This window comes from Maniola jurtina, chromosome 10 (genome assembly GCF_905333055.1).
Source record: "Maniola jurtina chromosome 10, ilManJurt1.1, whole genome shotgun sequence".
Taxonomy (NCBI): Eukaryota; Metazoa; Arthropoda; class Insecta; order Lepidoptera; family Nymphalidae; genus Maniola; species Maniola jurtina.
In genome coordinates, this window is record NC_060038.1 from 2709535 (window position 1) to 2725642 (window position 16108).

A 16108-nucleotide genomic window follows, 5' to 3' on the forward strand; every position below is an offset into this window, starting at 1 on the left:
ATGCAATGTGAAAATATTACTTACATGATATGAAAACAAATCACGTGTCATTGCTCGAAAACGGCGTGTGCCTGTGACGCGACGCTCAGGACGACTGAGCGGGGGGCGGAGAGTGATGCGCGACTTCGCTGGGATGACGTAATATTCATATCGTTTGCGAGTTTTTGGCGGTTAGTCTACCTACCCCTATAGTCAACCATCCCCGGTCTCCCCTACAAAAGTGCAATTAAGTTGAAAATATAACATTTAAAGTATGCTTTTCGATTAAGTGCGACGAAAGTGAATTGCAACGCAAACCGCAATCATTGGTTACACAATTTCTGCGCTTTCTAATACGGTTCACTGAAAATGGGTCGAGAAAATCGATATAATATAACTTTACTCTAATCAGGATATCACTTCATCATCAGATCTTAACAAGTGAGAAATATCGCGCGGTAATCAGGTTCGAAGGAAATAAAACCAAAACAGATTGATTGAATAATGGCACCTCCTTCTTCAAAGAAAATCCTTCTACTTCAAAAAAAAAGGGTTCTTGTGTTGTTGAAAGTAAAGTCAACACTAGATAACAAAAATGTCTCTACCTAAATGTTTTGCCAATTAGAAGGTAATATTTTGAATTAAATTATCTAGATGGAGAAACAGAAATTACCGTAGGTATACCTAGGTAATTTAATTATAACGTCTAGTCACTATTCATATTATAAATGGGAAAATGTTTGTTTGTTAGTTTGTTCTTTAATCACGCTGCCAAGGATCGACGTGATTTTTTGCATGAATATAGTCAAAGATAAGCTACTTTTATACCGGAAATGCATAGAATTCCCACGGGATTTTTAAAACTTAAAACCACGTAGTTCGACTAGGAGATTATACCGTATTGATAAGAAGTCAGTAATCTCTATTTATTTATACAATAATTTGAAACAGCTGACTTACGGTACAAAATGTAGGAAATATAAATTTTAAAATAAACCAGGAAGTTAACCTAATTTTCCGTTGTAGCCAAAGTGGCTTGATATCTGCGTCAATGAATCATCTACCTGGCTGCATTTTTATGTGCATAAAAAAAAATTATGCGCATACCTATTCATAAAAGTAGTGCAACCAGTTTTAAATTGTAGCACGAGATATATTTTTTTTGTCACGAGATTAAAAGCCAAGGCCACACAAGAGACATGTCGCGCTGCTAAAAGTTGAACATAACGCGATTCTGTTAAAATTAATTTGTCTTTGTCGTGACCAAACTTTGTTTTATTTGCATGGCTACGAATTTCAAAACGAACGAATTTGTATGGTGAGGTTGAAACAGATGAGTCTCTTTAGTTTTAGATCTTTGATGAGTTTTACTTCTTACTTTACTAGATAAGATACTATATTTTATTTAGTAAAGTAATTTTCCCTTTTTAAAACTTTTCAAAGTTCATTTCACTCATTTACATATACATTTTTAAATAATAATACGGCGACGTGTATAATATAGGTTATTCACACCGTCGTGGCAAGTATATGCGCTGCGACAGAACAAGGAGTAGTGAGACAAAAAGTATTTAGTTTGCAGGAAGTTCACCTCGTTACCCTTCCTCATAGCAGTCATTTTATTGTAGGTACTAAGTGAAGTCAGTTTGGAGGCGAACCAGACTGAATCGAAGGGACACGTGGACCTTGAGATAACCGCCGACCGCAAGATGCGGTAAGGCGAACGAACAGATACTGTTAGCCTTCGAACTAAACAAGGTAATGTGATTCAGACGTCGGCTTCGGCTTAATTCGATTTTATGGTACAGAGAGTTAAGTAGAGTGTTTAATTCCATCAGACGAATAAAAATTGCAGTATAGACGGGCTGGGTTATATGAAAGTTTGTGGAAGGGTCCAAAAACCTCGCGTAAATTTTTTTGTATGGAGATTATCGTTTGTAGAGTTAGTGAGGATTGACTATGTATATTTATGATTAGCCTTTACTCGTGTCTTCGTCTGCGTGATGTAAATTATAGCCCATAGCACTCAGGAAAAAATGTAGCCATCTATCAATCAAAGAATTTTAATATTCAAAGAAGGAGAGTCATATCATTAGCTACGGAGTTTACTTTCCTAGGAACATACAAACTGACAAACGTTTCCCTCATTAAACTATTAGTATCTACTTATAGAAAAGATGGATGCTGCTTCTAATGTATTGTTTGTTTTGATTCGCAAAGGTCTGCTTGCTCTTATAAATTGAGAGATTTGTTGATTTATACTTGATTTATACATACAAGAACTTCAAAAGATTGTATACGGAGAAATTACTGATCGTTAAAAATATTGGTGCTAGAAATGATTTTACCGTTTTCCATAATTGCTTTAATGAGGTGTTAAAATAAAAGAAGTTAAAAATTCTTAACAGGCCAATGTAATGGGAACTTTTCTCATTATTACAAATTATCGAAAATAAATACTTTCGTGATAAATATATTCGATGTATTATAAGATAAGTTTTATTTTCAATTATAATTGGGAAAATATGAAAGACTTTAAAAAAAAAAAATTCAATGCCTTTATACAAAAAAAATTGCAGGTCATTGTGAACTGTTACAATTGCATACTTTCTATTTTTCGGTACAATTCTTTAATCGATGCTTGTTTTAATTCAGCTTCAATATTTATTTTACAACACTATTAAATTCTCAACGGGATTCTGGTTTCGATGTAGAAGTTATTGTTATTTTCACTTTTTATCTCGATTACTGCTACAATTTGTGTCGTTTCAGCTTTATTTATTAGATGGGTAGTGATTATTTCTGGTTATTGCATCGGCCTTTGTTAGCATTGTTGGTTTTTACAAAAACTAATCTTTATTTTGTAACTATGTCAAGATGCGTTACTTACTCTTTTCAAAATAGATCTAGCAAAATTAAGTTGATTCATTCAATTTTCGTATTTGATACAGTTTAGTATCATTTGATGATTTAACAGCAAAGAACAAATGAAGTAATTTCCAGTTTCTGAAAAATCACTTTTTCACACAGAACGAGCAGAAAAGCCTTTGTCAATTTAGACAGTTTTTGATCCGATTTTTTTTGAAATCTTTACTTTTCGAATTGGTGATGTTTTAAAGGTACCTTCTATATAACGTATACCTACTTATATACTGATTCATTATACAACCAATGAAAGTGTGTTTTCTGTTGTGTGTCTGTTAACTTTTTATAGTTCAAAAGGCGATCTTGACGAAATTTTGGACATTTCCAGCATTCCGTTAATTTTTTTAAGTTACTCGAGCTCAAGGATTAACATAACCGAGACTTTTTCTTTTTTACCTTCTGTAAAACTAAACATTTTTACAGAAATCTGGCAAGCCACAAACACAGATTTAGTTTCTAAGATATTCAAATGAGAATGAAACTACGTTTGTATGGAGTAAGTGACGGAGAGTCCTCGGTTAATGCTAGTTTCTAATACAATTCAAATCGGCAGTGTGACGTATGTGTTGGGTAATCAGTTTTGCAACATCGGGCGCATTGTGACGATGCGCGGGCGCCGGCCGATGCCCCAGTGAAAGTGTGAAAGTGAGACGAACGAACTCAGTCCGCGACTTCGCTGCGGCGACTTGTAGGCGTTAATCGATGCTCGATTATTGCTGATCATGTAAATTGAATTTTTATAATCAACTAGATGATGCCCGCAACTTTGTCCGCTTGGATTTAGGGTTTTTTTTTAAATCCCGTGCGAATTCTTTGATTTTCCAGGATATCCACGCCTTCACTGGAGTGGAATCATGTTTTATAAAAAATCCCGTGTGAACTTTTTGATGTTCCGCGTAGTCTATGTCCATTTTTTATAAAAATTGGTTAAACTAGAGCCATGAAAAGCTAGCAGACAAACACACATACACACTGAGATGATTTTATTTATTTCTTCTTTCTTACTTACTTTATCGTTCAAAGGAGCTATAAAATTTTAACATCTTAATAATAAAATTAATGTGCCGTTAAAAGCGGGATAGACCGATAAATTGGAATCGGTTAATGATAATTTCTTATCAAAGCTTGAACCTTTATTTTTATACCAACAAGCTTTGTTATCTTGTTTGCACGCAATTAGTGAGACATTTATCTCACTAAGTACCTAAAACAGAGGTTAAACGATAAACTGAACACTTAACAGTCAATAATTCCAATACAAACAAGTAATTAATCTGTTTGATCCACACTGAGGTTAAGCGGCGATGTCCTAGTGGTTAAGACTTCAGCCTCGTATTCAAAGGGTTCGGGATTCGATTCCGGGCATGCACCTATAACTTTTGGATTTATGTGTATTTAAAGAAAATCACTTACTTTAATGGTGTAGGAAAACATGCATACCTGAGAGTTCTCCAGAATGAACTCAAATGTATAAGTTTGCCAATGCGCACTTGGCCAGCCTGCTGTACCTACTATAGCGTCAATCCTTTTTATTCTGAGCAGAGCAGTGTCCAGCAGTCGGCTATAGTTGAGATGATGAGGATAACTGTCATATGATACTAACAAACATTAATTTTATTGCATGAGAAAATAAACCATCATAAAGAAAATATTTTGATGAGTTTTGATTAGGAAACCTTATGCATGGAGTCGGCATACAATAAAGGCAACAAAACAGGAACGCCCGCTCATTGCCTAACACTGGAATGATACGATACGTCTAATCGCTGGGCCCAATTAAAAAAACAACATTAATAACAAAGTTAAGCACGCCTTCTCGGTTACCGTGTTAAGCGTACGTTCACCCCAAACATCCCATTAAAAAAGCTTGCCTTCACATTTAATTGCGTAAGAGCAGTAAACGAGGTCGTAATTGGAACGCGTTCCAATTAATGGATCGTGACGCATTAATGGGACACGAAGTATTAATGGGAAGCTGGGCCTTCAGTAGAGTTAGTATGGGATTTATCATCTCGTCAACGTTGATAGAATTCGAGCAACATAACACTGGTACACAATGCATGACTTTAAATTAAGTAGCTTTAGGTAGGTACATTCAATCAAAGATCCCACCGTTATAGCTTGACAGCTACACGACGATCGCAATCAGCTCTGATTGGCTCATGCTTTCTCCTTATTTGCTAAAATGCATTATTTCACCAAAAAAACCATAAAGTCAGCCAATCACCACAATTGAGTTTGTAGTAATGAATGGAGCAGCTTTTTCGCAATTGACGGAATTGTGTTTCGACATTCGAATTCTATCAACGTTCGTGAAATGTAAAATCTCATACTAACCCTAAAGTTCAAAATTGGAACGGGGTATGTTGGTTCCCGGGTGAACGGCCGCCGGTGAAAGTCGGGAGGGATATGGGTCAGGTGGTCATTTACCCTCAGGTACGAGTCATGTCTCTCTAAATACTCCGTGTCAGGAGTGTTTGCGGCCCGGTGAAATTGGTACGTCATATTTTATAGCTACTTTGCTTAGATACGTGACCTATTTGATAGAAGATTTGTAAAGTATTCACGTTTAATATGAGTTGTTATTTAACACTGTAAAAACAACCTTCTGTGCAGCTATAGACAAAGTTGTAAAGGTCTTTTTTTTAAAACAAGTGTAAATTTAAAATTTATAACACCCCCGACAAGTGAAGGTTACAGTAACTAGAAAAGAGCTGATCAACTTTCAAACGGCAGAACCGATTTTCTTGGATTATAGCTAAGAACACTCTCGATCAAGCCACCTTTCAAACAAAAAAAACTAAATTAAAATCGGTTCATTACTTTAGGAGCTACGATGCCACAGACAGATACACAGATATACACGTCAAACTTATAACACTCGTCTTTTTGGGTCGGGGGTTAATAAATGGTTCGCCCCGCACAGAACCTTGCTCCTCTATGAACGCCTTCTTAATCGATATAACCCGGCGATGCATATGTACAATAATGCAGAAACTCCCTGCAACCAGGATAAACCAGCAACTTGGACACCCCGCAGACGACGTAAAGACCAAAGGGATCACTGCAAATGTCATAAATGGTGTATTTGTTTCTTGGTTTGTCCTTCAATCACGCCACAATCGAGCAACGGATTGACCTGATTTTTTAAATGGATATAGTTGAAATCTTGTACAGTGGCATAGGCTTCTTTTTACGTCGGAAAATCAAAGAGTTCCCACGGTATTCTTAAAAATCTAAATCCACTCAGACGAAGTCGCGAGCATCGCTTGACTATGGTAAAGCCGAAATTGAATTCGTCTATTAAATAACATTCCTTCAACCCGAATAATATTTCTATCGACAAATGGTAATGCTTGGCAGAAAATACAAAATGTACAGTGAATTTAATATTTCGTTTAAAACTAAATTTGTGCCAAAAATTAAGGCTGTCTTTCTAATCTAGTTTAATGGGCGAAATTGATATAACAGCACTTCAATTAATTAGCAATTCAGTCGGTCCGGTCATCAAGGAAATATATTAATGGATTATTGTTATGTATGTCAGTGTTTAACCGTGTTTAAGAGGTGCGTAACGCAATAATTGTCACATTAGAGTTGTGCTCCGCTAATATCACGTATATAAAGTGCCGTTATTTACCTAAAATACTCATAAGCCTTCTATATTAATTTGTTTGTGAAAGGACAATGGGCAAATGACAAATGGTCAGTGAAAGGTATGATCAAACCGGATACTTCAGAAATATGATTCCTTAATTTCTTTATGTGGAAAACTAGCTCATGGCTGCGACTTCGTCTGCGTGGACTATACAAAATTCAAGGCGGTAAAATAGGGATTTTACCGCCTTAGGGATTGAATTTTCAAAAATCCTTTCTCAGCGGACGTCTATGTAATAATAACTATCTGCATACCAAATTTTAGTTTGAGCTGTGCATTGATATATCAGTCAGTTAGTCACTTTTTCTTTAGATAATAATCGTTACCTACCATACACAGTTCGACTCAAAGCTAATTAGTAAAAAGTTACGAGACTTCAAAATGTGGCTTTGTAATGGAGTCATGAATAATAAGATAAGATATGTTTAAAACCACTAAAAGACAGGTTCTTAATGTTCATTCATTATTCTGACATTAACTGAAAAAATTGAGATTCGTCAATGGGTAACAAATCTTGTCTTCGTGAGCGAACATAAGCTTAGAGGTTATTTATTCTGGTCTATTTTCAGCATCAAGGTGTTAAATATTTACCAATAAATGTTTGTTTATGAAGCTAGATTTATTTCATGTTAATATAAGCAAAAACGAGAAGAGAGCCTGTTTGTCAGCGAGATGCATGATAAATATAATGTTTAAATATTAACATCAATTTGATTTTCTAACGCGCTTACATGAATTAGGCAACAGTCAAGTCCTGAATAAAGGTTAAATGCTTCTGGAACATGATTCACTTATTATTCCGACATATCCATGCTATAAGAAGGCAAACAGCTTATTTTTTTACGCTTACGCGGATTTTAGAAAAGCATTTGATTCGGCTAACTTCAGTGCACCTATTGGACTGAATTGCTAGCACCAACTGTGATTTTACACTATTAATTAACGCCACTGGTAAAGGTAGCTTTAAATCATCATCTCAACCATAAGTTTAATCTTTGGTTACACCTTTGCTTGACTCTTAGTTATGGTGAACTCTAAGGCTTGCAGGTTTCTTTACGATATTTGAAGAAGAAAGAGATTCTTAATTGCTGAAAACGCATTGCTAAAACATGTAACTTCTAAAAGTTAGATTTTTTATTGAAGCCGAATAGGAAGACGAGGTCTATGATCATTGCTTGATTTAATTTGATGCTTCTTTTTGCTGGTATGTTTCAAGGTGATGTGCTAGGTCCTCTATATTTCCCACTATATAACTATATCAAAAATTATTTGGCAATGTAAAAACAAAGTCACGGAAATTTACTAGTATGCAGAAAATATATGCGGCATCAAAATATGAAAATCCATACGCCTTACAGAGGACAATGACATCCCTTATTGGTAAACATGTAATCCTACATTTAAATACATTATGCTCGCCATTTGGAATAATATTAATATTAATAGGCAATCGTGTAGATAATAGACACTAAACAATAACAAGGCAGACAATTGGGAAGTGTGAACTGAAGATTAAAATAAACGAGTGAGTTATCTTTGGTCATATTAATTGAACGTAGTAAAATGCATGATGCATTGTTTGTCTACATTTGTCTACATTTTTTAAGGCTTAGATATGAACTTAATCACTAAGTACTATGTTCTTCAGTTCTGTTTAAAGCTTGTACCGCACGGTCTTCGATTTGGGAGTTGAAGAGTGAAAAAAGATCTTGAAATATGCGACCTAATCTGTAATCCATCATCACTAACACTGCGTTCATGGCGGTCAAGTGCAAGTTATTAAGTACTTATTAAAAAGAATCTCTGGACTCTGAATAATTTATTAAGGTCTGCCGCATAAACGTGCCTATTTTAGTATAAAATATTAAACGTGACAGGCATAACTAATCTATTAAACATAGCTAATTTATTAAATATCTCGGATAGAGGATTAGCCACAAGTGACGTGACATAGATGCTCTTCACGGCACGAATTTCCGGCCACATACTGAGATATAAAAATTAGCTTATTGTTATTGTGATGACTATAAATCTTCTATGAGTCGGTGGCAGACCTTTCAAGCTTTTTGGATGATAATTATTTTTTATATTTATACTTATTCAATTGACTTATTTAAGCCGTTTTGTGGGAAATCATTTGAGTACTTATACTTTGTTCATTAACTTTGTTTACGAAGTTAACATTCATTGAACATTGAAAGCGAAAGTACTCGTAATTCGATTTAGAATCAGATCAAATTAGATTATTTGCCGCAAGCCGTTCGGAGTTTACACAGGGTCTCAAGGACAGACTTTCACCTCTTACAAGTTCCCTGTTAGAGAAAGTTTCGTAGGCTTATATTTAAGGCCTATCAACTAGATGGAAAACTATACAAAGGAATGAAAATGTTATTCAGATACAGTTCATTTGATACTTAAAATCTAAGTAATTGGAGCATAGAAAATTCGTTAAATAATAACTTTAGACCTTATCGGTTGGAATAGTCTATCTTGTAACAAAAACAGATATCAAGAGAAGATAAGGAAATGATGTAAAAAAAATAAGTCACTCCAAATATATTGAAGAATAGTATTGTCGACTCGTCGACACCCAGCCCAAACCCTTGGATCTAGAAAGCTGAAATTTTGCACAGATTTTCCCTTCCCTTTTATAATGTAGACAATGAATTAAGCCGGATTTATCGACATTCCCACGGGATAAAGGATAAAGAGGATTTATTTCACCGAGCGAAGAAGCGGGCGGTCGTTAGTTGTTAAATAAAAATAAAACGATCCCAGGACTCCATTTTCAACAATTCTTTTCCCGCTGTTCCCAGAAGAGAAAATTTGGCAAGCTTTTGTTTTACACTTGAAAGATTTCGCAATAAGAAAGGATAAAACGGATGGATTACCGAAAGTAACTACGTATATCAAGTGCATAGCAGTGGTATACCGCAGACCACAACGAAATTTAAACAGGGCCCTCAAGGACTGACTTTCACCACCAACAAGTTCCACAAAGAGAAAGTTTAATGTTTGCTTAATTTAATCTTTTTTGTAATCCTGTCAACGAAACGTGAAGCGTCAAGGACAAAGGGTAAAGACGAGTGAGTTACGGAGAAAAACGATGTAGGTACGCACACTCTTTGCTTTGATATGCGTGGATAATTACTTACGTCAATAGAAAATTCCAGTTACTTTGTGTTTGATATGCTTAAAATTTTATAACAGTTTAAGTATATGTATTTGAATAATATGCGTGCACCTTGTATTTAGACAAGGCCTTAGATTAATATTATAAAACAAAATTCAAAATCAAATGTTTGCATATCATACGCAATGATTGCTTAATACATCCTCTAACAGCATTGAATATTATTATAAACATAGTCCTATAACAGAAAATATTAGAAAAAAACAAAAATCTAACCAATAAAATAATATTGTGTTATCATTAGATGTAGATTCAGGTTTAAACAATCGTGAGTCTTCGTTGTGCGTAACATGAGGCAAACAAACACCACGCGAGCGAAACAGCAAGCAAACGCTAGTAAACATGCAGACGGGTTCGCTAATACCCGTTGTGCCCTTGACTTATATTCGATTTCCAGTTTATTTTCGGCAAATACGAGCGTTTGGAAACGATCACAAACATTAACATAAAGATACGATAGAGGCAAGTAGATTGTATTAAAAAAAAGAAACGAGTTGAGATAACTTTGGTACGGAACAGATAGGTGATCGGAGGGCAGAGATTCATGAAATTCAAATGGATCCCAGAGTACACAAATATATCCATGTACGTCTCAGGGTTCGAGTCAAAAGAAAGAGACAATTTTGAATTTGTTTCGGTGAATTGATATATTATGACTAATAACTTATACATATAGGAATCGTCGAATAACGAGTCAATAGGCACCTTTTATAAGTAAGTAAGTATTACAAGCAAGCGCTAAGTAGTACATTTATTTGTAGAAAAATAAATAATTGTGATTTTTTACTAGCCGATATGTGATTTTTAAAAATGCCTGATTTTTCCTTTCTCTTCGAAATAAGTACCTACTAAAAAACTGACGGATGAGGCTTGAATTTGCAATGTTTCGGATAACGGAATTTTATTCATAAAAACTTTAATTGTAAGATTTGCAATTGTAATGGCAATTTTGTTAGAAAGCAGTCTTCAGCGTAATCGGGGGTTTCGAGACAGGAGTTAGAAAGCGTTGCTGTCGGCCGCGACTGTTGGGAAATTGAGATTTTCTATTACAATCGAGTCATAGCAAAAACTATTGTTTTCGATGACCTTTTTACCTCATTTAAATCCTTTTCAATTCGTCACGCTGTCGTTGATTTTTAGTTTAATTGTTAAGCCGATAATAGCTAAGTAACACAAATTAGTTTATGCAAATGAACAATACTTATTCTTAGATGTAGCATTTACAGTTAATCGACAATTTTAACGATGCGATGCTCCGAATACAACTTGGGTCAGCGTAAATGTAGGACTTCAAGAATAAAGCTGTAAGTAGATACACCAAAATAATATTTGGAAGATTAGACTTTAACAGATCGTAATTAAAACTTGTAACGTTATACTTGGAATTTCTTATCATCATCATCGCCAAGCCACCACCGCGCCGCCGCCCGGTCCATTGCTGAGCACGGGGTGAGAATCGCAGGATCTCCTCTCGAAATGAGAAGGGTTTAGACCATAATCTACCTCGCTGGCTAAGTGAGAATTGGCACAAGAAATTCTTGTATGAAGTATCAAATCTCATATGCATTCCGAATGGCGTTACTAGCCAAAACGGAGTTCCATTATGGTGCTGTACCTTTACCAAGAGTTCCTACGTAGGTAACAATAATATGATGTAACGTGCAAAAGCAATAAATAAATTGAATTTTTCCCATCTTAAGATGTAAATCAAATTCAGATGCGGTTTCATTAGCAAATGTAAATTGCGTGCGTGAACGACGCCTCAGGCTCTTGTTAGTTGTAACTAAGTTAGTTACGTAACTTTTTGAATCATGGTATTAGGATTCAAGAGTCGCCGCGAGGTGGCTGCTTCTTTGAAAATGACATTAGACCCGATTTAAATAATATCAACGATATCGATCAGACCTTATGTTGACACGGTCGGCTAAGAAATTCATTGAGTACTTTATGATTAACATAAATCCTCAAATGGTGCAACAATTTTCCATCAATCTTAGATATTTAATGCCTCTTCAATCATCACGATTAAAGAGGCATTTGAATACAAAAAAGCGCATTGAAATAGGTCCATTCCTTAAAGCGTTACGGAGGCACAGTCAAACAAAGCGGTCTTTATGACACCCCTCTGTTTGCGTTGTAGATTAATAACTGGCTATTGTTCTGCAAAATAACAACAACCGAACATTTAGCGTAGTGTTGCGACTCGAGTTGTTATTCGCTCCGCTGTGCGACTGCACAAAAAAAGTAAAAAGTGCGTCAAAAAAGTAAAAATAGTATTTTATAGCACGTGCGTGCAAATTAGGAAACCGGTTATGTGATTTTGTTGGCTACGATCGGTTCAAATTATTTCTTTAAGTGACTTTTGTAGATTCATACTATCAGTATAGGTAGCATAAGTGATCATAGTAGCTCATAACACAATCATTAGCGACATCATTACTGACTTTATTAATAACTTTCGACTCCATTACCTCTTTGTCAGTTTGGAAGAAACACAGTGGTATTTTGAATCATGAGTTCATAATAATTTTAAGTAAGACGATATTTCCGAATTAAATTACAACCCTCTTAATAATATAATCTATGAGCACGAAACTACCAAAAATTAATGTTTATCTTACCATTCGGCGAAATGTATGCCGTACCTGTAACAGAATAAAATACATTAAGCTTTTTATCATCATCATTATCTTCTCTAGCCCACTATTGATTACAAGCCTCTGCTGAATGTGAAAAGGGTTTAGTTTAAGCCATGGCACACCAATATTGACATATAAATACATATAAATATAAAGAAAATACTGAAAAATAAATATCAGGGGGCTTTATGATTAAAATCCCCTTTTTTGACACAACTTTGAGAAACTAAGCTTTTCACGATGTCATCAATGATAGGGCGAGTATTATACATCTCTGGGTAAAGCAGTGTAATAGCAAAAACATTCACCAGGCAACCGACTTGTGGCTTGACTTGCATCAGGATATCATCAACACCATATTCGAAAGATCACTATACATTTTGGAGTATGAGTTCTGGAAGGAAAAGATCTTATTTCTCTTTCAATTTAACGTGAAACTAAAATATGCACTGTGCAGAAATTTTGGCATTCCACCAAATCGAATGAAAGCACTTCGCTTTTTCCGTTTCAATACGCATCACTAATCTTAAGCCTTTCCGTTGTACATGTATCATTTTCGTCCTGCCGCTTATTATGCGATGACGAGTATAAAACATGCATGTTATAGCATCATACCATCAATTATAGCAAAGCAAACTTATTGTTCCTTGTTTGTCATAGAATTCTATGAAGTAACGCCTTCTTCAATCAATTACGTTCTATTAGAATTACCAGCTCCGGTCGATTTTCTAGCCAAAGCTTCTAATTTGTATCACGTCTAGTCAACAATTACCGATATTAGCATGTCGATGACTGCCGACTACTAAGAGTTACGATCTGACTCAGTAACAATACTCAGTCATCGTTTAATCGATCTATCTATACTTAGCAATTAAGTGATCGAATGTTTGTGTGGTATGAATTATTGCTGTGATCCGATAAATCACTGCAAGCAGTTTATTATAAATGGTTACACGAGATTAAATATCTCTATTCACTCTAACATACTTACTACCGTTTTCATATTGTGATTATAAACCTATCAATGGGTGACTACTGACTCTCCATCTATAATAATTTATGACTAGACCACGATCTGGCCTCATTATTATTATAAGTGATGATGCAGTCTAAGACGATGAACTAAACGTGGAAGTTGAGTTTCTTTCGATTATAGTCGTGAAACAAAATATTAATCTTAATCAACAATGATGAGAATCGGGATACACAAAACTATCATAAATTAGTTACGCTGCTATGTCTTTTGTATAAAGTACAGAAATCCTTTGTGGGGCAGAGTAGGTATTTGCTTTTCTATATGCTTCACAATTTTAATAATTTTCAAAACAGCTTTATTAAGTCGCGGCTAAGATTGTTAAAATTGATTAATTCCTTAATGAAAAAGTTGGGTGGAAGCAACAGGCTGAGCTTTCAGTTTCCCATAACATTGATAATACTGGTAACTTTTTATAATTTGAAAAGAATAACTGCTAATTTTCTTGCCGACTTCTTTAAGTAGAATCTGCTTACCGAACTGATAGTTTCAGATGCAGCATAACAAACACTAGTTGTCCTGTCTTCTACATGAAAAAATAAATTTTGAATTTTGAAAATGCTGGTTAATCTAAAGACTAGGACTGAAACTAAATTTCGTTTCAATAGACTTTCCAAGAATACGAAATGTGCACCTACAAGGTACACTTCCGTCCCAATTTGCGAGCCGTACACCAAGCTTTAGTATGTAAAACAACATGCATTTAAGTGTCAAGTCGGCCGGTGTGTCAGTGCGCAGCACGAGCAGCAACCTTTATCATGCATCTACTACACGCAAAAAATGCTATTCACCATTTATCTCTCCCATATTTGCATGCTATGTGACGTTTTAATGGAGGCATACAATCTCTTTTTACATTTCTCGTGTATTAAATAAGTCATCTATCTCCAACATCTTGACAATGGCCGGGATTGTATTTTCATCTGGCTTTTAAATAAAGTTTCTCCTTTCGAAGTGATTCTTCATATGGGAGTTGTTACATATTTTTTGTTCCTCTGTTCGTTTGTTGTGTCGAGATATAAATGCTATTCAATTTGACATCACTTCAACGTCCTATTTGATTTTTAACCCCCGACCCAAAAAGAGGGGTGTTATAAGTTTGACGTGTGTATCTGTGTATCTGTGTGTCTGTGTATCTGTGTATCTGTGTATCTGTGTATCTGTCTGTGGCATCGTAGCGCCTAAACGAATGAACCGATTTTAATTTGGTTTTTTTTGTTTGAAAAGTGGCTTGATCGAGAGTGTTCTTAGCTATAATCTAAAAAAATTGGTTCAGCCGTTTAAGAGTTATCAGCTCTTTTCTAGTTTTCTTGTAGAAAAGAAGGTTAGATAACCGTTAGGTTCATAATATTATGTCAATAGACAAATGTCAAGCTGTCAAGATGGACGTTGCCTAAATACATAATTATTTATTAATTGAAAATGATGTTTGGGAAAACTCAGATACTTTGGATCGTCGGGGGTGTTATAAATTTTTAATTTACACTTGTATTGTTTGTGACAAAATGGATATCTATATTTATTAGACATACATATTTTCTTTTTGTTTGACAGTGTGCTATAGAAAACCTCTATTTCTATTTAAGATTTATTTCTCGTTTCTTAATTAATAACCAATTTCTATAGATCGTTGATATTGGCATCGGCTGATATACGGCACCAAGTGCCAACATTATTAGCAGCTATCATAAAAACATTTCTACATTTCTATTTGCGAAAGATTTATCATTGGTAAGGCAGCCAGGTAACCCGGAAGACAGCTTAAATCATCTCAAAGATGTCGTCGTAAACTACAATTAATACTCTTCTCCTTATAATGGATTGAAACAGGTTTTCTATCCCCAATATATGTTGCGACATTATTGTGAATAGATTGTTGTAATGTAGCCGTGTTGAACATAAAATTCCTTCCTGTATTAAATGGCTCAGACATAAATCAGTTGTATGATTTCTTTAGAAAGTTTTCCAAGCTTTACTCCAGATATAATTTTTGATTCAGAGAAAGTTGCACAAAGGGTGCTCTTATACCCTCCAAAACGTTTTATAGGTCAAAAACTTAAAACAATCTTCCAGCTAAAAGTCAAAGGAAAGGAAAGTAATATAAATACTAGGTAACGAAAGGTAATATAAACATAAAATTTAAAAAAAAAAAACCACAGAATACAAGAAACAAAGACAGGAGAAACTACAGAAAAATACGCAGCTGATATCAAGTCAATTTATTTAAAAAAAAAAAAATAACAACAAAATACTTCGGAACACAAAAGAAAGACCCGTCATTAAAGATCATTTATATTTCTTTTGAATCAACAAAAAATCTTCCACAGGGGTGCGCAGCGAACCGTAAAACATGGGAATCCAGAAATTTCGGCGCGTCGCTTATGTTAATTGACAAGCAATTAAAGGAACTTTTTCTTTTTCTTTTTTCAACCGACAGTCGACTGGCAGAGGTTTTTAGATCGGCTCAAATAGATACCATGTGAGTTAATGGTGTGGGCGATGGATACATGGAATTGGGACATCGAATATAATATGTCTGTCCAAGTCTTTGTAACTGTTCATAATCGTAAATTGGAACGTTTTTTAGATATCCTCGTATCGATTTGTATCATGTATTGTCGTGCGAATCTCAGAATGGGATTTAGATTTAGCGAATGAATTCTCCTGCTTTATTTATTAGT

At 34.9% G+C, this 16108-nt stretch overlaps 1 protein-coding gene across 3 annotated transcripts in view; it reads right to left on the reverse strand.

The window, feature by feature from the left end:
- The window catches only part of LOC123869194 (CCR4-NOT transcription complex subunit 6), a 318277-nt gene that overhangs the window by 95964 nt on the left and 206205 nt on the right, over window positions 1–16108 (reverse strand). For 2 of the 3 annotated variants that reach the window (XM_045911998.1, XM_045911997.1), the window contains exon 5: window positions 12377–12400. The exons of the other annotated variant lie outside the window; for it this stretch is intronic. In XM_045911998.1, the coding sequence (XP_045767954.1) occupies window positions 12377–12400 (24 nt within the window). The remainder of the gene's footprint in view (window positions 1–12376; window positions 12401–16108) is intronic. 3 annotated transcript variants of the gene reach the window in all.